The sequence below is a fragment of the Oncorhynchus mykiss genome, chromosome 24 (genome assembly GCF_013265735.2).
Source record: "Oncorhynchus mykiss isolate Arlee chromosome 24, USDA_OmykA_1.1, whole genome shotgun sequence".
Lineage (NCBI taxonomy): Eukaryota > Metazoa > Chordata > Actinopteri > Salmoniformes > Salmonidae > Oncorhynchus > Oncorhynchus mykiss.
This window is the reverse complement of record NC_048588.1, coordinates 13,968,781-13,994,638: the sequence shown is the minus strand read 5'-3', so window position 1 is coordinate 13,994,638 and position 25,858 is coordinate 13,968,781. Positions and strand designations below refer to the sequence as shown.

At 42.2% G+C, this 25,858-nt stretch overlaps 2 protein-coding genes across 2 annotated transcripts; both read left to right on the top strand.

The window, feature by feature from the left end:
• Positions 1–609: 609 nt before the first annotated feature.
• kctd14 (potassium channel tetramerization domain containing 14) lies at positions 610–8,676 on the top strand. The gene is made up of 5 exons (XM_021582339.2): positions 610–743; positions 1,546–1,776; positions 1,926–2,060; positions 2,376–2,528; positions 8,093–8,676. Exons 1-5 carry the CDS (start codon positions 690–692, stop codon positions 8,246–8,248), a joined length of 729 nt encoding a protein of 242 aa, XP_021438014.1. The 5' UTR covers positions 610–689; the 3' UTR covers positions 8,249–8,676.
• A 12,412-nt stretch (positions 8,677–21,088) lies between these two features.
• LOC110503340 (olfactory receptor 4E1-like) lies at positions 21,089–22,278 on the top strand. The gene has a single exon (XM_021581706.2). The coding sequence runs from the start codon at positions 21,337–21,339 to the stop codon at positions 22,276–22,278; it is 942 nt and encodes a 313-aa protein (XP_021437381.1). The 5' UTR covers positions 21,089–21,336.
• Positions 22,279–25,858: the final 3,580 nt, after the last annotated feature.

Below are 25,858 nucleotides of genomic sequence, written 5' to 3'. Positions count from 1 at the left end.
TCAGTACAAACCGTCACGCACACCCGCCCAGAGCCTTGCCTGGGAGATGCCGAGACCATAGAAATAGTGATGCCTGAAACTCCGTATTTGACCACGCCCACACACATCTAGGCGCAACTGAGGTTGTTCGATTACCGGGCTATGGCCCGAGACATGACCAGGCAGAGGAATGAGCGCTCTTCTCAAATTGAACAGTAGTCATACCGCCCGACCCTACATCATTAACACACGTGCTTGGCATCATGCCCCTTGTGCTGTTGTCTGTACCCAATAATGTTTGTACCATGTTTTGTGTTGCTACCATGTCATGTGTTGCTGCCATTCTATGTTGTTTTATGTCTATCTTTATGTTGTGTTGTCTCTTATGTGTGTTTTGTCCAAAATGTGTATTTAATCCCAGCCCCCGTTACCGTAGGAGGCCTTTTGCCTTTTGGTAGGCCGTCATTGTAAATACGAATCTGTTCTTAACTGACTTGCCTAGTTAAATATAATTACGCCGGGAAACCCGGCTCATGCCCCGGAGGCAGCCTCGTTACAAAATGCAATCACTTTTCACCCGCTTTAAACTCCTCCTACATGGTGAACCGGGCCATCTTAATCGAATCCCCTCACTTGCTGTTCCTTGAGCTTGTTCGAGCGAGACGTGTTGACATTATCCAAAACATTTCCCACAACAGTCAGGAAAGAAAATGAGTCTTCCAGACTCCAGATCGCCGGGCAAACAGTCTTCTCCGGGGCTACAGGTAAGGAAAAGGTGTTCATTGTGAACTAGTAATTCAGTACAAGCATCTGGAATGTTTGGATGAAGTTGTTAACTTCTTCAGCTTTTCGATTACCTTCAGCCTGAGACGGTATAAAGTAGCCAAAATGTTCTCTCTCTCTAGGTAATGAATACAGTCTGCTTTGTCACCGATTTACGAGTTTGTTCTAAAATAGTAGCCTTATGATGACATGTGTATTCTACACTGTTGCGATCTCACGCAAATCTGGGCCAGTAATTCACGAAGCGTTTCAAAGTAGGAGTGCTGCTCCAGGAACAGTTTTGCCTTTTATATCATAATTAATATGATTATACGGGGGACCTGTTCCTAGAGTAGCACTCCTACTAGAGTAGCACTCCTACTCTAAGAACTATAAGTTCTTGGCTCTCATACTGACAAGTGTGTAGGGTGTTGCTGCTCTGCTGACCAGGCAGGTAGGCACATCCTTGAGACGACAGTATTTATCTACCGTGTAGTAAGTAGTTGGACGATTCCTTATCTCACACTGAGTCAGTCCACCTCTTGAGACAAATAGCTTAGAAATGGACCTGCTGACTGATTGCCACATTGTTATGTAGGCGGTGTCCCTACTTCTTTCATCACATAATTAAATAGATTATTTGAAACAATGAATTGAATGTTTATTTGTGCTTCATTGATGTGAAGTGGGCCTTGACCATACTCCGTTCCTAGCCCGTTCCCTAACAGTTCCTAACCCTAACGGTCACTATCCCTAACCTATATCCCTCCCTGTACCTAACCTTCGCAGTCTCCCTGTCCCCAGAGTTGTTCTGTAGTGCAGCTGAATGTGGGTGGTCATGTGTTCACCACATCTCTGTCTACGCTGCGTAAACACCCTGACTCCCAGCTGGCCTTCATGTTCAGTAGTGGTCAGCAATCCAAACTGCCCACCGACGCCAAGGGACGCTACTTCATCGACCGCGACGGGACGCACTTCGGAGCCATTCTTCAGTTCCTACGCACCCAGCGCCTGCCCACAGAGAGTGTTCTGGAGGTTTGTGACAAACACACACACTAGCCCATATGTTGGAACCCTGAACCAATGAGGTAGCCCATCATGCATTATCATCCCTGAGATCTTTTGCCCCCAGTAGTGACGAAACTTCATAATATGAGAGTCCTACGTGTGGTTGTGTGTAACAGGTTTACCAGGAGGCGCTCCACTATGACGTCAGAACCCTGGTGAAGCAGCTGCAGGACTCAGCCCAGCTGTTTGGAGAAACAGTGGGGAGGCAGCAGTTCATCTCCAGGGTCCCCAACTATTTGGAGAACCTGGAGGTACAATAACAATACCTAACGATATAATAACAATACCTAATGCCTGGGGTGATCCAGCAGCCTAAGCCGCTGTCTCTGGATTACATGTATTGAACTATTGTGGCGAGTATGAGTTTGAATCCGACCCAGTGCTCTAGCACTCTCTCTGCGCCCATCTACTCTATCTATCCTGTCCAGTAAACACAACAAATGTGAATGGAGTGGGACTGACCCACTCCTTAAAAAAATACAAAGACTGCCTCTACATCGTCCCTGTCAAATAACTGATATCAATTAATGAGATATTATTTTTGGTCACTGTTATATGACTACCAGGTGTTGGTGAGAGTGGCCCGAGCAGAAGCCATCGCAGCCCGTCACTCTGCTGTCATCGTTTGTGTTCTGAGGACCGAGGAGGACCTGGGTCGCTATGACCATGCCGTCAACAACCTGGAGGAACAGGAAGTTGTGCGGTTCGGACCGTGGAAGGTGTGTAACTGTACTTGTTTCAGTGTGTGTACATATACATAAACTATTAAGTACAGGACTACTACTGATGCCACAAAGGCACTTTCAACTGGAAAAATAGTTTTTTCGTGACAGTTCCTCTTTAAATGGTGCTGGGGTTTCTCTTTCAAATACTCGTTTCAATGTCCCACGATGGGATTTGCTGGATAGGAGGATCACTACGGAAGAACCAGTCACACAACGTGTTACACGGCTAGCTATCGAGACCTGGTTACCCCACGCTGCAAAACATAAGCTAACTTGGTCAGCTCGCTGGAAAGCAAGCTAACTACACTAGCATTCATACTTGCACAGCGGCAGTGTTACTAGCTCCCTTCTCGTTTATTTTAACCTACGTTCACTCGTTTGTGCTAATTAGCTTATACAGACACTTTAGTCTTGTGGCTCTACTGTCGTGGGAGACTATCAGCCTGAAGTCAAAAACCGCGCCCACGCGGTTCCCTTTGGCTAGCACTGTGCTAGCTAAAACGCACCTTAGCCACTTAAGGTAGCTGCTAGCTAGCTAATGCCTTACTAGCCTCGTGGCTATAGCGTTCATACTATGCTAACTAGCCATTAGCCGCAAGGCTTCTAATAAGCTAATCACTGGATCCACCACATTCTTGCGCTTACAGTTCCATAATTGCGAGAAAGGATTTTCACTTTTTTGTGCTTCAACTGCTTGGAAGGGAACATGCTCAGGCAGCACTCGACGACCCCAAGTACTGTGAGCACTGCAAAACGCTGACTAGGGCGGGTTTGAGGAGGAGGCTCAATCGTACCTCGGTCACCCCCTCTTCACTGCAAATCCACCGGCCGAGGATGAGCTTCAGCTCCACACAACCCCGACCCCATTTGTGGCGAGGTTATGGATTCAGATTGTCATTGGGTCTACACTCATGTAGCCTTAATTAATTAATGCATCTTTCAAAAAATGCACTTTTTTTGTAGAAAGAAATGTTGGAACACATGAAAAGGGGCTGAGATACAGGTCCAGAGACTGAAGAGGAAGCGCACCCCACAATTGTATTTATTTATTCTGGTTCAATGAACTAAGTAGATCATAGACACCAATGCAATAGCAACTGGCTATGGCAGACACACTCAGTTAAATATACTGGAACAACAACAAAAAATGGCATGGTAAACCGCCTTAGTGAACTATGCTATATATGTATGTGGAAACCCCTTCAAATTAGTGAACTCGGCTATTTCAGCCACACCCGTTGCTGACAGGTGTATAAAATTAGGCACACAGCCATGCGATCTCCATAGACAAACATTGGCTGTAGAATGGCCTTACTGAAGAGCTCAGTGACTTTCAACGTGGCATCGTTGCACTTGCAGCTGCCTGGGTCAACTGCAAGTGCTGTTATTGTGAAGTCGAAACTTCTTAGTGCAACAACAGCTCAGCCATGAAGTGGTAGGACACACAATCTCTCACAACGGAACCGCCGAGTGCTGAAGTTCGTAGCACGTAAAAATAGTCTGTCCTCGGTTGCAACACTCACTACGAAGTTCCAAACTGCCTCTGGAAGCAACGTCAGCACAAGGACTGTAAGTCGGGAGCTTCATGAAATGGGATTCCTGGCCGAGCAGCCGCACACAAGCCTAAGACTGCACACAAGCCATTGGACTGGAGCTATTTTTATTTTACCTTTATTTAACTAGGCAAGTCAGTTAAGAACAAATTCTTATTTTCAATGACGGCCTAGGAACAGTGGGTTAACTGCCTGTTCAGGGGCAGAACGACAGATTTGTACCTTGTCAGCTCGGGGGTTTGAACTTGCAACCTTCCGGTTACTAGTCCAACGCTCTAACCACTAGGCTACCCTGCCACCCCAATCACGCTTTACCATCTGGCATTCCGACGGTCAAATTTGGGTTTGGCCGATGCCAAGAGAACATTACCTGCCCCAATGCATAGTGCCAACTGTAAAGTTAGGTTGTGGAGGAATAATGTTTTGGGGCTGTTTTTCATGGTTCGGCTAGGCCCCATAGTTCCGGTGAAGGGAAATCTTAACGCTACAGTATACAATTACATTGTAAACTATTCTGTGCTTCCTACTTTGGCAACTGTTTGGAGAAGGGCCTTTCCTGTTTCAGCATGACAATGCCCCTGTGCACAAAGCGAGGTCCATACAGAAATGGTTTGTCTAGATTGATGTGGAAGAACATGACTGGCCTGCACAGAGCCCTGACCTCATCCATTGAACACCCTTTGGAATGTTGACTGTGAGCCAGGCCTAATCGCCCAACCTCACTAATGCTCTTGTGGCTGAATAGAAGCAAGTCCCCGCCGCAATATCCCAACATCTAGTGAAAAGCCTTCCCAGAAGATTGGAAACTCTTATAGCAGCAAACCAACTTCATAATAATGCCCATGATTTTGGAATGAGATGTTTGACTAGCGTGCCTCAGGGAGATGATGGACCTGTGTTACTAACACCGCCGGTACCTCCCTCTCTGGAAAGAAGGGCTTTTCTGCCTCCATTCTTCAGAAGACGTACAAAGCCTCGGCTCAGTCACTCAACGTGACCTCTTTATTGCTAGCTTGCCAGCAAAAAGTTACTGGAAGAGGTGGGGGAAAAAAAATGAATTTGGACATTTTAAGGCTGTGGTTGTACCATGAGTGGTGAGAGCGAGGGCACTTTGGTTAAGCTTGTCCAGCTTGACAGACAAATAAAAAGTGGGCCTACTCGATACACCGGTAACACGCAAGGAGTGGTTTGGTCCCGCTGCCGTGTGTCAGAAGTGTAACATTTGTATGAAAGAAGGCGACGACATCTGGCAGACCTGGGCCCTGTTGCCGCCTGTTGGTTCCTGCAACTATCCTTCCCAGCCTCGCAGCTGAGATGGGGCAACAAGCTGGTTTTGAAGGACCGAAGCCCCTGGCGACACAGCAGACTGCCAATACCCAGGTTCGAAACTTGAACCAGGGTAACCCTGGGGGTAAACAGTCTTTTGCCGCAGCAATGTTCCGCCCTCTTAACCTCCCTAAGGGGGGCAAGAGGGGTCGACCAACCTACTATTTTCCACATTGTAGAATACTAGTGAAGACATCAAAACTATGAAATAACACATATGGAATCATGTAGTAACCAAATAAGTAGCCACCCTTTGCCTTGATGAAAGTTTTGCATGCTCTTGGCATTTTCTCAAACCAGCTTCATGAGGTAGTCACCTGGAATGCTTTTCTATCATTCTTGAAGGAGTTCCCACATATGCTGAGCACTTGTTGGCTGCTTTTCCTTCACTCTGCGATCCGACTTATCCCACACAGTCTCAATTTGGTTGAGCTCGGGGGATTGTGGAGGTCAGGTCATCTGATGCAGCACTCCATCACTAAAAATCTTGGTAAAATAGCCCTTACACAGCCTGGAGGTGTGTTGGGTCATTTCCCTGTTGAAAAACAAATTATAGTCCCACAATGCCCAAACCAGGTGGGATGGTGTATCGCTGCAGAGATTGCTGTGGTAGCCTGCTGTTTAAGTGTGCTTTGAATTTTAAAAAAATCACAGACCGTGTCACCTGGAAAGCATCCCATACCACCACCTCCGCCATGCTTTGATGGGAAATACAAATGCGGAGATCCGTTCACCCACTCCGCATCTCACAAAGACACAGCGGTTGGGACCAGAAATCTCCAATTTGGACTCCAGACCAAAGGACAGATTTCCACTGGTCTAATGTCCATTGCTCGTGTTTCTTGGCCCAATCAAGTCATCTTATTGGTGTCCTTTAATAGTGGTTTCTTTGCAGCAATTTAACCAAGAAGACCTGATTCACACAGTCTCCGCTGAACAGTTGTTATTGAGATGTCTGTTACTTGAACTCTGTGAAGCATTTATTTGGGCAGGTAACTCTAATGAACTTCTCCTCTGTGTCTTCCAATCCTCTGGCGTCCTAATGAGATCCAGTTTCATCATAGCTCTTGATTAAATTTTCCGGATTAACTGACCTTCATGTCTTAAAGTAATAATGGACTGTTGTTTCTCTTTGCTTATTTGAGCAGTTCTTGGTCTTTTACCAAATAGGTCTATCTTCTGTATACCCCCTACCTTGTCACAACACAACTGGAAGGAAAGAAATTCCCACAAATGTAACTTTAACAAGGCACATCTGCTAATTGAAATGCATTCCAGGTGACTACCTCATGAAGCTGGTTGAGAAAATGCGAAGCTGTCAAGGCAAAGGGTGGCTACTTTTAAGAATCTGAATTTGTTTAACAATTTTTTTGGTTACTGCATGATCCCATATATGTTATTTCATAGTTTTGATGTCATCACTATTATTCTGCAATGTAGAAAAATAGTGAAAAATAAAGAAAAACCTTGGAATGAGTAAGTGTTCTAAATCTTTTGACCGGTAGTGTGTTTCCTTTGCAGCAGCACACGTTCATGGAGAATCTGCACTTTACCCCCAAGCGCCCTCCTCCCCTATACTCTCCCCTTTGCGCCTGTTCAGGTTCCAGCCAGGAAGTCCGCTCTCCCGGCACCCTTATCAGGCGACAGAGACCCAGAGAGCTATCTGGTACTCCCAAGTCCACAATGTTCAGGCTTTCTCCTCATCCTTTTTTTTTTTACCCTGCGCTTGGCTCACGCAGTTGGGCCACTGCCTGCTCTACCTCCTTTTACTGGAGCGAGCGGCTGAGGATACTTTTGCTGTTGTTAACCTTCCTCCCCGGAGTAGGGCCAAGACAGATCAGACACTGCTTTAGTGCAAGGGTGATATCTTGTTTTTTTTTCTCTGTTAAGCAGAGTGATGGAACAAGGCTTATCCCTCATCTTAGAGCCTCTCGACAGCCAGGGAAGCTCTGGTTGCCAGAGATCACCCTCCTGCTTTACAACCAGCTCTGGCAGCTACCATTACCCAGTGATCTTTTGGCCCAAGCGAACAAGATTTTCCACCCTGCCCCAGGAACCATTGCCCTCTGGGCCTGGCCCATGAGAGGATGAATCTGAATGCGACAAAGTTTCCACTCCGAGTCAATGAGACTATCCAGAGTGCCACTGTATGGAACTAGTGGTGCGTTTTTGATTTTGATCCCATTGGATAGTGGAGGCTGTTATACTGGCGACCCCACATACATTTGAGGTTTTACCGACTGGATGTCACTGCACCTTTCTTTGGCGCATACTGCCCTCAGTGTCGGATCCTGAGGATTGATCATGTCGGACCGTGATACGGGAGTTGGGCATATCCCATAGTGAGACATCGAATCAAGTATTTGAAAGCTAACTCCAGGTTAATTGCGTAACCCCGGTTCTCTGAGAATATTGGTGAGATGTGCGAGCGAAGAAGAGGCATGCTTGAGATTGATCAGAGTGTGGGGAGAGTGGCGCCTTATAAAGAGGGAGGGACACCTCATTCGCCATTCAACCTATCTGTCACACAACCCAATGTTGTGTGATTGGTTCTGCCGTAGCGATCCGCCTATCCAGTGAATCCCATAGTGAGACATCATTCTCACTCATATTCTCAGAGAACACGGGTTACGCAAGTAACCTTGAGTTATGTTTCTCTCATTGTTTGTGTCGCTACAGGCCCCTCCGACTGCCATTGACCTGTTGGACTGCATCAAGATGGATGTAGAGGCCAGGGGATACAAAGTGAGATACGAGCCTCACAGCTCAGACAGAGGCTTTTTGTTCAAGACCAATGATGGCTTCCTGTACAAACTCATCTTCACTTGGTGGTAACAGAATGACAAGTGTGTGGTGTAGAACATCTATGGTGGCCTTCTGATTCTCTACCCTTCTCCAGAAGTGTGCACTCCCCCTCATGCATTTAAAACCATTTGATTTGTGTTAACAAGTCTGGAAGGTCTTTCCACCATATTTATTACACCAGTCCGTTCCTTTTAAATCCACAAGGACTGTATGAGTGCTCACTTCACCCTTCACGTTCCCAGACAGAGACGTGCACAGAGATCCTATTATATTAGAATCTATTTAGAAAATAATTGGATCATATTGAAGTTCTAATGTGTCATTCTATGGAGGTGTGTGTGTATGTCTAGATGTATGCTCCCCTATGTATTTATTTGGACAGTGAAGCCAAAACGTTTAATTGGGATCTATACTCCAGCATTTGGATTTGAGATCAAATGTTTTATATGAGGGTATTTTCATACATATTTACTGTTTTATGTATCTAACCCCCCCCCCCCCCCCCCCCCCCCAGTGTGTAACACTGGTTAACCCTATCAACCCCGATCAGCATGTCAAACCAAAAACTGTTTTTTCAAAATGTTTGCTAATTTATAATACAAAAAAACTACAGCAATATCACATTTACATAAGTATTCTGACTCTTTACTCAGTACTTTGTTGAAGCACCTTTGGCAGCAATTACAGCCTTGACTCTTATTGTGTATGACTCTACAAGCTTGGCACACCTGTATTTGGGGAGTTTCTCTCATTCTTCTCTGCAGATGCTCTCAAGCTCTGTCAGGTTGGATGGGGACTGTTGCTGCACAGCAATTTTTAGGTCTCTCCAGAGATGTTCAAGTCCAGGCTCTGGCTGGGCCACTCAAGGACATTTCTTGGTATCCTTTCTCAGATCTGTGCCTCGACGCAATCATGTCTCGGGGCTCTACGGACAATTCCTTTGACCTCATGGCATGGTTTTTGCTCTGACATGCACTGTCAACTGTGTGACCTTTTATATAGATGGGTATGTGTCTTTCCAAATCATGTCCACTCAATTGAATTTACCACAGGTGGACTCCAATCAAGTTGAATAAACATCTCAAGGATGACCAATGGAAACAGGATGCACTAATTTCGAGTCTCATAGCAAAGGGTCTGAATACTTATGTAAATACGTTTTAAAATTATTTTATACAATTGCTAAACATTTCTCAACCTGTTTTCGCTTTGTCATTATTGGTTATTGTTTGTTGCGGAGGTAAATCTTTCTTAAATCCATTTTAGTCTGTAACGTAGCAAAATTAAAAAAAGTAAAGGGATCTGAATACTTTCCGAAGGCACTCTATATTTACCCTCACAATGAAGTGTTTTACAATTATTATTTTTTGGGGGGGACCACCAAGGTTACAAGTAGGACACAACAAAATTTGCTTTCATGAGTTTATTGACAAATGTCAATTAAAGTATCAACACGATAATTTTACTTGATATGAATGCTGTAAGTAGTGACGGTGACAACTGTGGAGTTTGCGACATCAACTATCTAAGCTTATTATAGACATTGTCTCCTGGGGTTTCCTATGATCTTCTATGTAGAATGATACCTTACCTTCTAACCAGTGGCGTAAAGTACTTAAGTGAAAGTACTACTTATAGTTTTTAGGGGTATCTCTACTTTACTATTTATATTTTTGATAACTTTTGCCTTACTACATTCCTAAAGAAAATTATGTACTTTTTACTTCATACATTTTCCCTGACACCCAAATGTACTCGTTACATTTTGAATGCTTAGCAGGACAGGAAAATTGCCTAATTCACACACTTATCAAAAGAACATCCCTACCTACCCTGATCTGTCATTCTCACTAAACACATGCTTTGTTTGTAAATGATGTCTGAGTGTTGGAGCATGCCCCTCTCTATCTGTAAAATTAAAAAAAACTGGAAAATGATGCCATCTGGTTTGCTTTATGTAAGGAATTTGAAATGATTTATACTTTTGATACTTAAGTATATTTAAAACCAAATACTTTTACTCAAGTATGACAATTGAGTTATTTTCCCACCACTGCTTCTAACGACTCTTGTGTAGGTTGTGAGAGTCATAGAGCAAGACGTTGGTTGTTGCTCTAACCATCCGGACTCTTGTCTCACAAACACAGCTGTTGCTCAGCCATTCATGACATCAGTGGAATGGAACTTTGGCTAGAATCCTGGCCTAAGTATTTTGGCAATCACCCATTTTTGTCTATGCAACATTTTAAAGGCAATGTTACCCTTGTGGCAAAGATCGCATTCAAAGTAAACTCTGCAGATATTGGCTCAATCCTTTAAATGTCAAATGCGCTACAATGTGGCTGAATGCTGGCCTTAGCCATTGCTCAGCTTGAACTTGTATTTTTGCTATTACAGTAACTAACACCTGACACCATACACACAACAGAATGTGTATCATGATGAGTAACCTTGCTTGGGACCTTGTGGTAGACTGTTTGAGAGAGACCTGGGTTAAATCTAGTCTGTCCTCAGATGGGTCTAGAAGTGTCACAGAGGCTGTTTGGTCATTTGGTGAACCACACTGGCATGTGGATTTTACCTTGTGTGAGACCAGAAGACTTGCGTTAGCTCCCCCGAGATACAAACAGATTACACCCTGGAACTGTTTTGTGGTTGTGCCCTGCTCAAGCGCTTAACAGCAGGAGATGGCATCTAGGATAAAATACCAACAGCTCTCCATTTGCCGGTTCACATCCACCAGATTATTCCATTTAGACCAAGGATTCAAACAAGCAACCCTCCGGTTGTTGGCCCGCCCCTCTAACCTCTAGGCTACATGCAGCACCGTAGTTCAGCAAACGATTTTTGCACTTACCTGATCAAGATGGTCCGGTTTTCTGAATGGCTGAACTGAGGACTCTCAAAAATGTCAAACATGCATCAGCATAGAGACCCACTCTGACTCTGTCATCAGTCAGCCCAGATCATGGATTGTAAAAAACTGAAAGATGGTGCTCAAGTCTCTTGAGGTAGATGCTGCTAAATGTGTGAAATTAATCGACTTACTTTCTAAAAGTTCTGGTTCTGCTGGTGGGAATGTTTTCTCCGCTGCTGTGGAGAAAACAGACAACGACACACAAACTGACAGATTTAGCTTACTGCTGCCATTTACAGTTTGCCTGTATATCGTATGCTAATTATTTAGATAAAAAGCAGTAGCAATGTATTTAATCCAGTTTATCAAATGCAAGTCATGTATTACAATGAAACACAGAATTCATGCATAATAATTGCTAAATCATGTTTTAAAGGTCAATTCGGGGACTGTATTTTAATAGTTTTATCTGTTTATTCGCGTCTGAATTTGTCTCGCCAGCCAGCCAGTGGGTCTTAGTTTATGATCTGGCAGAGGGAGGGACTGCCAGATCCTTAATGTAGCCATTGAACGTATTATACAGCCAATACATTAAGGAACTGTCCCTCTCTCGACGTAAAGGCTCCTACCTTCATAAAATCATTCATAACCCCTTCATGAATATTGCAGTATCATTCATAATAACCTTCAAACCAAATTAATACCCGATGAAGATCCTTTCAGGATCAAAACGTTATTTGTTTGTGAATAAAGGTACCTCGTGGAGCTTATGCGTGTGCGGGCTCTATTTAATACAACATCAATCACATGTAATTTAAAACGAAAGTTCTGTTTTCATTACAGTATTGCTATTATTATCATGTTATTTTTATAGTAGAAATATCTGGTGGGATTGAGCTGGGTGGTGTTACTCACGAGGTTTAGTTCTGCGTCATCCAGATCTGGGTTAAAATAGTATTTTAAATCTTTCCAATAATTTGAGCGTTTGCTTGAGCCTGCCTGCCTGACGTGCCAGATTGATGGGCTTTGCAATTTTGGGACTATTCCATGTCCATCAAAATAAGGGAAATAATACATAGAAATATTGATTTTGCTAAGTTTAATACATGATTGGTTGAAGTTATTCATAAACATTTGCTACTCCCCTGATAACGTAATAAGCAGAAAAGTTATTACGGTAACTTGTCAATTTATTGTGTTACGTTCTGATTTTATTTAGAAAATTGATGTCATGAATAGTTTCATAAAGGTTTTATGAATGCCAATCTATAATCAAGTAAAGTATTACCTGTGTGTGTGTGTGTGTGTGTGTGTGCGTGCATTTCAATGTACTTTTTAGTGTCTACTATATGTATGAGTATTAAATTACTTTGGTGTCTGTCTGTGCATGTGTGTACAATTCAATGTGTGCTTGTGAGCAGGGTTGGGGAGTAACTGTAGTCTGATAAATAATAAAAACACTTGAATAAGTAACATTACACATACTTTTGAGAAAAAATATTATTTTAAATTCAGAAAGTTTTTTAAATTTCACCTTTATTTAACCAGGTAGGCCAGTTGAGAACAAGTTCTCATTTACAACTGCGACCTGGCCAAGATAAAGCAAAGCAGTGCGACAAAAACAACAGAGTTACACAAACAAATGTACAGTCAATAACACAATAGAAAAATCTATGTACAGTGTGTGCAAATGTAGAAGAGTAGGGAGGTAGGCAATAAATAGGCCATAGTGACTAAATAATTACAATTTAGCATTAATACTGGAGTGATAGATGTGCAGATGATGATGTTCAAGTAGAGATACTGGGGTGCAAGAGGGTAAGTAATAATATTGGGATGAGGTAGTTGGGTGTGCTATTTACAGATTGGTGGTGTATAGGTACAGTAAGCTGCTCTGACAGCTGATGCTTAAAGTTAGAGAGGGAGATATAAGGCTTCAGTGATTTTTGCAATTCGTTCCAGTCATTGGCAGCAGAGAACTGGAAGGAAAGGCCGAAGGAAGTGTTGGCTTTGGGGATGACCAGTGAAATATACCTGCTGGAGCGCGTGCTATGGGTGGGTGCTGCTATGGTGACCAGTGAGCTGAGATAAGGCAGAGCGTTACCTAGCAAAGACTTATAGATGACCTGGAGCCAGTTGGTTTGGCGATGAATATGTAGTGCGGGCCAGCCAACAAGAGCATACAGGTCGCAGTGGTGGGTAGTATATGGGGCTTTGGTGACAAAACGGATGGCGCTGTGATAGACTACATCCAATTTGCTGAGTAGAGTGTTTGAGGCTATTTTGTAAATGACATTGCCGAAGTCCAGGATCGGTAGGATAGTCAGTTTTACGAGGGTATGTTTGGCAGCATGAGTAAAGGAGGCTTTGTTGCGAAATAGGAAGCCGATTAAATTTAATTTTGGATTGGAGATGCTTAATGTGAGTCTGGAAGGATACTTTACAGTCTTACCAGACACCTAGGTATTTGTAGTTGTCCACATATTCTAGGTCAGAACCATCCAGAGTAGTGATGCTAGTCAGGCGGGAGGGTGCGGGCAGCAATTGGTTGAAGAGCATGCACTTAGTTTTACTAGCATTTAAAAGCAGTTGGGAGGCCACGGAAGGAGTGTTGTATGGTGTTGAAGCTCGTTTGGAGGTTTGTTAGCACAGTGTCCAAAGAAGAGCCAGATTTATACAGAATGGTGTCGTTTGTGAAAAATACATGAAAGCTGTTTTCTCAATGACATTCAATTCAGCATTTAAAGTTAAGTTTATCACTTGAGCAATTCTGAACAGAAGTCAGAGATCACTATGATGACGCACCAAATGCATTTGGATACTTTTTGTCTTCTTTTCATGCCTTTTAAAGAGATTCTTCTATACTTTTTGTATACTTTTTAGCCAGTAGTTTTGAAAGTAGTGCTCACGAGCCAAAAGTGGTCCCCAGAAATTGCGTACTATGTCAAATACTGTATGTGCACCACGTCATTGCTCTCTCTTGATCTGTTGTGTGTGCACATCTTGCTGTCTTTTCACTCAAATGGCAAGGGGCTGAAGCTCCTTATCTTGAACCGGAATTGCTAGGTGGCTGGGCCATGTGGGAGGAAATGCCGGGATAAGGGCGCAGCACAGCTTCCAGTAAAATAGTAACATTCAAACTATGGATTTCATGGCTAATTAAGGTAAGGTGGTAATTCTGTCCATAGATTATGCATGTATGAAGTGCACATTTACACAACCAGCCCAAAGCGGGAGGTTTAAAAAAATCCAGAGGATGTCTTTAAAGGCCTAGTGCAGTCAAACATGATTTGCCTATGTTTTATATATTTCCACACTGAGGTTGGAATAATATTGTGATTTTGCCCTTTTAGTGTAAGAGCTGTTTGAAAAGACCGCCTGAAATTTCAGCCTGTTTCTTGGTGGGATGGAGTTTTGGCCTGCCTTGTGACATCACCAGGGGCTAAATTGGTTAAGAGTCCCAAACCTCACTGCAAATAAGAGCATGTTTTCAGTTTTCCCCTCCCAATTCAGACCACTCCCAGACAGTCCTAGCAAAATTACTGCTTGAGAAATTGCACTCTGCTGAGAAGCAATTTTATTTTTTACCATTTTAATTTAAAACAATCACAGTAAGGTACTTAATTGTTACCCATAAATGATTTGCATTGAGGAAAGTAATTCAAGAATAAGTTACTGAATTTAGGTAATCCGAAAGTCTACACCCAAATCAAATGTATTTATATAGCCCTTCTTACATCATCTGATATCTCAAAGTGCTGTACAGAAACCCAGCCTAAAACAGCAAGCAATGCAGGTGTAGAAGCACGGTGGTTAGGAAAAACACCCATGAAAGGCCAAAACCTAGGAAGAAACCTAGAGAGGAACCAGGCTACGAGGGGTGGAGATTATAACAGAAAAATGCCAAGATGTTCAAATGCTCATAAATGACCAGCATGGTCAAATAATAATCACAGTAGTTGTCGAGGGTGCAACAAGTCAGCACCTCAGGAGTAAATGTCAGTTGGCTTTTCATAGCCGATCATTAAGAGTATCTCTACCGCTCCTGCTGTCTCTAGAGAGTTGAAAACAGCAGGTCTGGGACAGGTAGCACGTCCGGTGAACAGGTCAGGGCTCCATAACTGCAGGCAGAACAGTTGAACACCCTCCCCTATCCCCCATTTTGCTGCCTTAAAATAAAAGGGATTCAACTAGATTTGTTTTTCCTACAGATCTACACAACCTAATAACATTTTCAATGTGAAAGAAAGTTTTTTATTCCTCAAAATATATAATTGGTTGTGTGAGTGAGTATTACTATATGAAGTGCATGAGTTTGTTGTAATTGGCAGTGGGTGGTGGTATGTGCATCAAATTGAGGGAAGTAGTACATACCCAGCTTTGCCGATTCCAGCTGTGAGTCAGGGCACTCGGCCGACGTCATGTGACCCGAGTCTGGGCCGCCTTAGGCAGTATTACTTATGGCTAGGATGCGGTGGTTGAGCTCGGGCCGATTCCGGTGTGAGTTATCTGGCCCAAATGTATTACTTGGGGCTCGGGCCGATTGGGGCTACTCTCTGGCAGATGATTACATGGGCTGCTTTATATAACATTTAATTGTTTATTTTTCCATATTTTCTCATTGTTTCTGTGATAAAAAAAATACAATGAACATTTAAATTAAATTATTTTAAGATTCCTGTTTTAAGTAGTATTTTGATACTTTTCAAGGCAATTGATAAGCATTAAAAACTTTGTGGATGGAGTCTCCCGAGTAGCGCAGGTCTAAGACACTGCTACAGATGCTAGTTCGATACCTGTGCCTGCAGCGACCGGGAGATTGGCCCAGCATTGTCTGAGTTAGGGGAGGGTTTGGCCGGCCGGGATGTCCTTATCCAATCGCGTTGTAGCGACACTTGTGGCGGGCCAGGCGCATGCACGCTGACACGGTCACCAGGTGTTTCCTCCAACACCATTTTTTTGGGGGGGTGGATAGGTATAATTTCTATACATAAAATGTATAATAGTAATATTTAAAATGACTAAATTGGGTAATTTTGTATACATTTATTTACATTTGCATCGAGTCGCTTCTGGGGGGATTTTGGTAAGATGTCGGCTGAATTCCGGTAGACAGAAACGGCCCGATGTACTTGGGACAATTCTGGGCAGTCATTCATTTTGATTCCGGGCTGAGTCCGACACCCAATTCCGGGCCGATTCGATCAGTTCAGGCCCCCCAGAAGAGGACCACTTCTGGGCCAATTCCTCATTGCAAACTGGGTAACATTGATTTTGGTATATTGTCACATGATTCTTTTTTGATGAATTACATTATTCATCAAAAAAGTTGTTACTCACCGGTTAATGTTATAACTTATTACATTTAGCGGAAAAAGTTAACCGTTCAACATTTTATTATATTAAATCGGCAAGTTATTACATTAACCAGTTTTATTACATAAAAAAATCAAAAAAGTTATTACAAATAGAAAACTTGTTTATTCCATCAACCGTTGGAAAATGTATTACATTAACTGGTGTTACAGACCTCACTGACCACTTTACTCGCCCTAGCAGAGCTGGTTAGACTTGTTTTCAAATTATCTGGACAGGTGAGGGACTATACCATAAATAACTGTGTTACTGTTTTTGCATGTACAAGACACATTCAAGAAACACCCACATCTAAGCACGCTTCCAAGACGCAAATCTCACATTTCTTAATGAGGGCGAGGAAAACCGAGGCAAAATCAGCCAATCCAGCCCGTCTAACTTAAATGGGTGTACACTCCAGTTAAAACCAGACCATACTCACAAACGTTTGCTTAAACCGAGGTTTATACCTGGGTCTAAAATGGCTAGCTGCTATAGCTTTTCTCTTAGGCCGACCTGGCACAATTAGCCATTATGCTGTGGACGACCAACTGAGCACATTAATTATATCAAATTGTATTTGTCACATGCATAATACAATAGGTGTAGACCTTACAGTGAAATGTTTACTTACAAGCCCTTAACCAACAATGCAGTTTTAAGAAAATACCTGTGGGAAAAAAAAGATAAGGATAACAAATAATTAAAGAGCAACCGGTAACAGAATAATGAATCAACCTATCATAGACCTTACATAGTAGAGCCACTATCCAATCATATTTGTATATTTGTTAAACAGGTCAACTTGGCCACCAGAGGTTTATTTTGGTACCTGTCTCGGTCTAAATTTCTGACCCGGCACTAGCTGTATGTACCTAATAAACTGTCCGCCGAGTGTGTTGCATGATGCTTCCTTGACTAGGCTACTGTGACGTTACACAACATTCAAAAGGCACGTTTTTGCATATGATCAAATTCCACATTTTGCTTGTCCATTTCACACAAATCCATATACTATTACAGAAGGAAGTAAAGGATTATATAACATAAGTTTGGATTCATACATTGTAAAACTCAAAGGCAAATGTCTCTTGTGGTGTTATCAAATAGCGATAATTTACCACCACTGCTATCCCAGACTGATGACGTAAGTGGTTAACTCGACAGTGATGGGATATGAATGTGACAAAGTAGCTGATTATAAAAATGTATCTAAAACGTTCACGTCCATGTAGCCCCATAATATGCAATATATGGTAATTAGGACCTAGCAGTGTGTTTGTAAACAAGCCTGGAGAAAGAAATAGGTCCTTATTAAATGTATTATTATTCTTTATTTTTTTAAAGGTTGTGGCTGCACTTCCCTTCTCAACACGCTAACACAATGTCAGGAACTAGTCACTCTAAACTGTGAGCCATTTGTCCAGACCCATTTCCACACGTGATCTAGTTACTTTGATTATCAGAACGTGCCAGTGGACTTCTGGTAAGGATGCTTTGGTGAAAATGTGTTGGCTCACGTCCAACTACATCACTGTTTTCTAATGGGAAGATACGGCATCTGTAACCAGATATAATTATGTGCTTTGCCGATCAGGGTCGTGGCTCCTTTTTTCCTCAAATTGTTATCCTTTTTCTTCTCCTTCTTTCTAGGCCTACAGTACACTTTCAGAGCCTACCCTCCCTGAGGGGATGACGGAAGGGTTATGTCCCAAATGGCACCCTACAACTTTTTTTCATACTTTTTACAGGATGGATGGAATACATTGACCAATGTGTATTATAAATACATCATGACCCTCACTGGATTATTTGGGTCAAACATATCTCACAGTGACCCTGGTTCAAGCCACAGTTCAACACATTGATTGAAACTGTCTCTATGTTCTATTCTCTAAGCAGATAGCTTCTCGGGGCTTGATCTAACATAAGTTTACATATTCTTGACCATATCATGATTTTCACTCTCAGGTCACAGGTCAAAAATGTGTGTTTATAGTTTCTCATTGTTGCATCATTCACACCAGACCAGTCTGAAGGGAGGCAATTAAGCCTAATGACACTCTGCACCTCCCTGGGACTAACCCTTCAATTGGTGTAACGAGAGACAAGACGGTGACCAAGGGCTACCTCTGTGGTTGTTTCAGCCTCTCTGGTCTCACAGGTAGGTGTTTCTAAATTGTTTTCAAGGGAATTGAGAGATACAGTGGACTAATGACCTGTTCTCTGAAGACTGACAGACAAATTCAGTAAACATGTTTTCTTGCTCAATTGACCAGCTTCTACATACTACACCCTAAGACATGAGGATAATGGACAGGCATTCAAGTCATCTACTTAGCATCCCAATGTCTTTGGGGTTTTATGTGGTATACACTTTGTTATATCTCAAACACACAATATTACATACAGTTGTTTACCATCCCTTGAAGATATAACCATAGAAATAGGGTGGCAGATTATTACCCATTTTGAACCACTGAAACCCCAAAGGAATTGTCTTTGTAATGACAGAAATGTTCAGCAAGACTAAAACAAGTGGCCTTCTGTCAAGTTTCAGGTATAAGGGTATTGTGTTTCAGTCATCCCTAACCCAATATTAGTCAGGCCTGTGTACTACAGATGTAGGATCTTAAAACTATAAAAGTCTGGGCCTCCGAGTGGCACAGTCGTCTAAGGCTGTGCTAGCTGTGCCACTAGAGATCCTGGTTTGAGTCCAGCCGGTCACAGCCGGAGACCCATGGTGTGGCGCACAATTGGCCCAGCATAGTCCAGGTTAGGGGAGGGTTTGGCTGGCAGGAATGTTCTTGTCCCATCGTGCACTAGCGTCTCCTGTGGCGGGCCGGGTGCAATGCATGCTGACATGGTCGCCAGGTGTACGGGGTCTCCTCCGACACATTATGTCAAGAAGCAGTGCGGCTTGGCTTGGTTGTGTTTTGGAGGATGCACGGCTCTCGACCTTCGCCTCTTCCGAGTCCGTACGGGAGTTGCAGCATTGGGACAAGGCTGTAACTACCAATTGGATACCACAACATTTGGGAGAATTCTTTTTTATAAAAGTCTAAGCCGTTTGGGTGGGTTGTAAGCGAAGATGTGAAAATGTTTTATGATGGTCACACCATATTTGATTTGGAATTTTAGGACCCCTTTAGGTATATATATATAAAAAAATAGACAAATTATTTCATAAAATATTGAATTTGACCTTTATTACTTTAGCCCAAAGAAACACAATGAATAACATTCATGAATGGCAAAAAATACAGTAAAAAAATTAATCACAAGGAATACGATTTTAAAGTGTCTGTCCCATATCTAGGAGATATAAGACAGCTCAGGAAATGTGTTTTTTTGGCACAAAACTACCTCCATACTTTCATTAATTTGTATGGGTTACATTCGGACGAGTCTGTGACACTTGTGAGCAAAACGGAGAACTAGTGAGAGTCTCATCTTTCCAAAGTGGGGTCATATTAGTTTGTAGCTCAAACGGTACAGACAGAAGTTGGCACATCAGCATTATCATCCCGTGACACTTGTGGGGACATTCAAAGATAGACATTTTACTTATCGGTACCACCTCAACATTTTGGGGAGCATGATGCCCCTGGCTGGATGGGTTGTGTCAATCAAGACGTAAGCTGACATGGGGCCTGTAAACAGTCCGCTGATAGATGATACGGACCACTTCAATATGAACTTTATGAAGGTTATAGTACTTTGTACAAGACCCATTTTTATACGCTCCGACAATATTTTACAGTGAATTTTGCAATTTAAATGTTTTCATTACATACATTTTTATCATTAATTCATGCAAAAACTGGCTACTACTAGCCCTTCTCTGATTCACTTCCTGGAGCTGAGCAATGGTAAATAAAATTGCACAGATGTGAGCTAAACTTTGCTGAAATCTTCCATTTTGTGAAAAGCCTTTAGAGACAAAGAAAAATGTACCCTTGTGGTCCAATTACTAAATAGGAATTTGGCCATGCTCTAAACAAGGTCTGTTCAAAATGTAGACCCAAAAAACTTGAACTTGAACAACATTAACTTGAAAATATAAAAATTGCACAGAAGTGAGCTTAACTTTGCTGCGATCTTTGCATTTTGTGGAAAGCGTGAATATGAACTTCAACAATATTACCTTGCTACATAAACAAAATCCTATTCTATCTCATACCTCATCTCATAGTCAGTCCTATAGACATGGTCTCATTAGGAAGGTAACCTCCAGAGTGAGCAGTGTGTGCTGAGGGGTTCACCTGTCTATCACTCCATACATCTCACACGTTGCTATGGCAGTTGAGATACTCAGATACTGCTCCATAAAGGAGTGGTGCGGAGAGTGGAGAAGTGTCATACCTACTGTAGGTATGATCTGGTCTGCTCAGGTGGAGGTGATCTGCTCTGGCCTTTAGAAGAGAGATACAGAGACCATACAAATACACAGACCATACGAATGATCATCTTCAAGGAGAACCTACTTTGAAGACTTTGAAAATACTTACTTTGTTTCGATTAATCATCTAACTAATTCAGTTAAATATTGTTTAGGATTACTCTCTAACTTTTAGTTAAATTAAGTGAAGTGAAAATATATATATAATGCTTCATGCTCACCAGAATGTGATACAGGTTGAATACTGGTCTGTGTGCTCACTGCATTGTAATGTAGGTGGCTGCTGAAACTGGGTGGTTTTGGGTTGACTTGTTTGACATCTGAATACCAACAACATTGTTTGAAGGAGAGCTATCATCGTTGAAAGGCTGTCAGACTGCTGTATGGGTGGGAGTTACTGTTCAAATGTAATCAAATTGTTTTTTAAATAGACCAACCAACAAAACTTGGACAAACTGATCATTCTCAGGCCCTGTGTACACTAGCCATGTGTGCCTGCTGTCAATGACAATGGAGTTCAACTCCTCCCAGCAGATAGTGTTTGTGCTGCATGGACTGAACGTGACACAGACAAACAAACACATCTACTTCTCATTAACTCTCATCCTATACATCTTCACCATTTTTGTGAATCTGATACTGATCGTTACCATTTTTCTGGAGAAAATGTTGCATGAACCTATGTATTTATTTCTCTGTAATCTGTGTATTAATGGTATCTATGGCGCTTCAGCTTTCTACCCAAAGATACTTTATGACCTTTTATTTGACTCTCATGTGATAACATACCCTGGGTGCATGACCCAGATATTGGTAATCTACTCCTTTGCTTTCTGTGAATTCACCAGCTTGACAGTGATGGCATATGACAGGTATGTTGCCATCTGTAAACCGTTACAATACCACTCTATCATGACTACTCGAAAAGTGTGGACACTGCTTCTTCTTACGTGGCTTTTCTCATGGCTAGAAAGTAGCATTGGGATGGGACTAACAGCTAGGTTACCCCTCTGTGGCGTCGACATCGATAAACTCTACTGCTCAAACTGGGCCGTCGTGAAGCTCTCATGCGTTGACACCACTCTGAACAACCTCTACGGTTTCATTCTCACGTTTTCTCATGTTTCTCAAACAATACTCATCCTGATATCCTACATGAACATCATCAAAGCGTCTTTGCGTTCCCGTGTGCAGAGGAAGAAGTTCATGCAGACCTGTCTGCCTCATCTGATCACCCTCACTAACTTCACCATATCCCTCACCTTCGATGTGATGTACGCTCGCTACGGCAGCAACACCAGCCTGCTGGCCCTGAGGAATATCATGGCGGTGGAGTTCCTAGTTGTGCCTCCTCTGGTGAACCCTATCATATATGGGATGAAACTCACTCAGATTCGGAATAGAGTTGCACAGATGTTCAACCGGAAAGTTGCTGCCCTAATCTAAATCTATTGTGGTGATGACCTTGTGTGTATCAACATATCTTTCTTGTTGATCTATAAAGCTATATTGACCATTTTCATTTGTAATTTTTCATGGACATAAAGCAGGAAAAGGTGCAAATCTCGCTCACAATTAAATTCTTGGTGCTTTATTTTATCTAAATATTAAAATAATGATGTTCTAGCAGTCAATGGCCTTCGTCAAAATTATTTTTCATGGATGTTGTGTGGAATAACTTTGCCCCTCTTATTTGTTGTCAATGACTGAGATTCAGGTGTTTGGCTTCATGGAGCCATCTTGTTACCTTGACCAACAAACTCAAAATAGCTGCATATAGCCAACTTTATATACAGTGCATTTGGAAAGTATTCAGACCCCATGACTTTTTCCACATTTTGTTAGGTTACAGCCTTATTCTAAAATGGATTAAATGTTTTCCCCCTCATCAATCTACACACAATACCCCATAATGGAAAAAAACAATGTTTTTTAGACATTTTTGCAAATGTATAAAAAAGGTGCATCCTGTTTCCATTGATCATCATTGAGATGTTTCTACAACTTGATTGGAGTCTATTGATTGGACATGACTTGGAAATGATTTGGAAAGGCACACACCTGTCAAGTGGTGGAAAAAGTGCCCAATTGTCATACTTGAGTAAAAGTAAAGATACCTTAACAGAAAATGACTCAAGTAAAAGTGAAAGTCACCCAGTAAATATTACTTGAGTAAAATACTAAACGTATTTGATTTTAAATATACTTAAGTATCAAAAGTAAAAGTATAAATCATTTAAAATTCTTTATATTAGGCAAACCACTTTTGTTTTTTAAATTTACGGATAGTCAACGGCACACTACAACACTAAGACATAATTTACACATGAAGCATTTGTGTTTAGTGAGTCTGCCAAATCAGAGGCAATTGGGATGAACAGGGATGTTCTCTTGATAAGTGCGTGCATTGGACCATTTTCCTGTCCTGTTAAGCATTCAAAATGTAATGAGTACTTTTGGATGTCAGGGAAAATATATGGGTTAAAAGTACATTATTTGCTTTAGGAATGTAGTGGAGTAAATGCAGAAGTTGTCAAAATATAAAAAGTAAAGCATAGATACCCCAAAAACGACTTAAGTAAAAAGACTTTAAAATACTTCTTAATGACTCCAACCTAAGTGTATGTAAACTTCCGACTTCTGTATGTGGGTGTCGGCTATCGCCGGTTAACGCTTGATCTGATTGAATCTAGGCCTTAATTTCACCCCATTGTTGAAGCACAGACTTTAACATTGATCTTGTGTCTCATCCTCTCACTGATAAACAGGCATTTTCATATCTGTTGAGAGTCCTTTAGGTGCCTTTTGGCAACCTCCAAGCGGGCTATCATGTGCCTTTTACTGAGTAGCTTTCGTCTGGCCGCTCTACAATAAAGGCCTGATTGGTGGAGTGCTGCAGAGATGGTTGTACTTCTGGAAGGTTCTCCCATCTCCACAGAGGAACTCTGGAGCTCTGCGGAGTGACCATCGGGTTCTTGGTCACCTCCATGACCAAAGCCCTTCTCAGTTTGGCCGGGTGGTCAGCTCTAGGAAGAGTCTTGGTTACAAACTTCTTCCATTTAGGAATAATGGAGGCCACTGTGATGTTGGGGACCTTCAATGCTTCAGAAATGTTTTAGAATCTGAACCTGCCTGCCTGACCATACTGCTAGCCCTGACCTCGAGCCTGCCTGCCTGACCATACTGCTAGCCCTGACCTCGAGCCTGCCTGCCACCCTGTACCTCCTGGACTCTGACCTTGTTATGATTCTTTGCCTGTCCATGACCGTTCTCTTGCCTGCACCTTGGATTTGAAGAAATATCAGACTCAAACCTTCTGTCTCCCTTGTCTGCATCTGGGTCTGTGCCCTTATACTTGTGTAAAGTCAGCTGAGGGAAGGATTAAGTTCACACAGACATGTGTGCCACATTTATTGACAATGGTTATTTTCATTAGTGACCCTGTTTGACATTTTGCTAGGGGGGAATAGTGATGTTAATATTACGCTAAATATGCATAATGCAATGGGTGTACAATTCCTTGTTATACCACCTGTCTTAAACCCTGTCAAAAATGGACTTAACCTACAGATAATTCGAAGGGCAGTTTTTAGAAAGTGTAATCCACATAAAATCATTGATATGAGAGGTTCGTTACATGTTACACAACAGGGCGACTTCCTGATATCACAAGTCAACTAAATTAAAGGTATAATCTGGCAAAACTGTTGCAAGGTTAAATGGCCCCTAATTTCTTTGTATCAATCGCACTCTTCCGGGAAAGGGATTTACAAATATTTCAGCACACTTCAGGGGGTAAATGGGCAATGCACAACATTTAAATGCTTTTGAACTGGGTATGGTAGTAGGTGCCAGGCACACTTGTGTGTGTCATGAACTGCAAAGCTGTGTTTTTTTTCACACAACAGTTTCCCATGTACAAAACATTAGGACCACTTTCCTAATATTGAGTTGCACCCAGTTCAATTGCACTAACATTTTGTGTCTTGCCCATTCACCCTGAATGGTACACATACACAATTTATTTCTCAATTGTCTCAAGGCTTATAAATCCTTATTTAACCTGTATTCTCCCCTTTATCTACACTGATTGAAGTGGATTTAACAAGTGACATCAATAATGTTCTGAAGATTCAAAATTAAGACATTTATTGAAAATGAACTACAGAAATATCCAATTTACATAAGTATTCATTACATTTTAGAATCACCTTTGCCAGCCATGACAGCTGTGAGTCTTTCTGGATAAGTCTCTAAGAGCTTTGCACACCTGGATTGGATAATATTTTTGAAATTCTGTCAAGTTTGTTGTTGATCATTGCTAGACAGCCATTTTCAAGTCTTGCCATAGATTTTGAAGAATACGCCCAGAATTCATTGCAACACTTCTCCACCGGGCTGACTCCTTTCCAGTGTGTTTTGGGTTATCAGCCAGCCCTGGCTCTGTGGACTCTGAGCCAGACAAGTGGTTCAGGCACACAGAAGAGGCATGGAACAATGCCGTCAGGAGCAGCAGGCGGATCGCCACTGCAGTGAGGCTCCCGTGTTCCATCCTGGTGATCGCGTCTGGCTCTCTGGGCTGTCCCCCTGGCTGGTGTTGTCCAACAGCTGGAGCCGCTTGTTGGGGGTGGGTGGTAGTGTCACGTCTACTTCTCTGTGGCACTCGAGATCACCTGTCTACTAACCACCGGTCCTGGCAACCCTTAATTACGCACACCTGCACCTTATCATATTCATTTTTGTTTTAATTTAACTAGACAAGTCAGTTAATAATAAATTCTTATTTACAATCACGGCCTAGGAACAGTGGGTTAACTGCCTTGTTCAGGGGCAAAAAGACAGATTTTTACCTTGTCAGCTCAGGAATTCGATCTAGCAACCTTTCGGTTATTGGCCCAACGCTCTAACCACTAGGCTACCTTCCCTGATTACTTACCATTTATCTAGCACTTTGTTCTTTCAGTTATCAGGTAGTTTTGTTTTCCTTTTAGACGCTGCTCTTGTTAGTTTTCATTAAACTCACGCT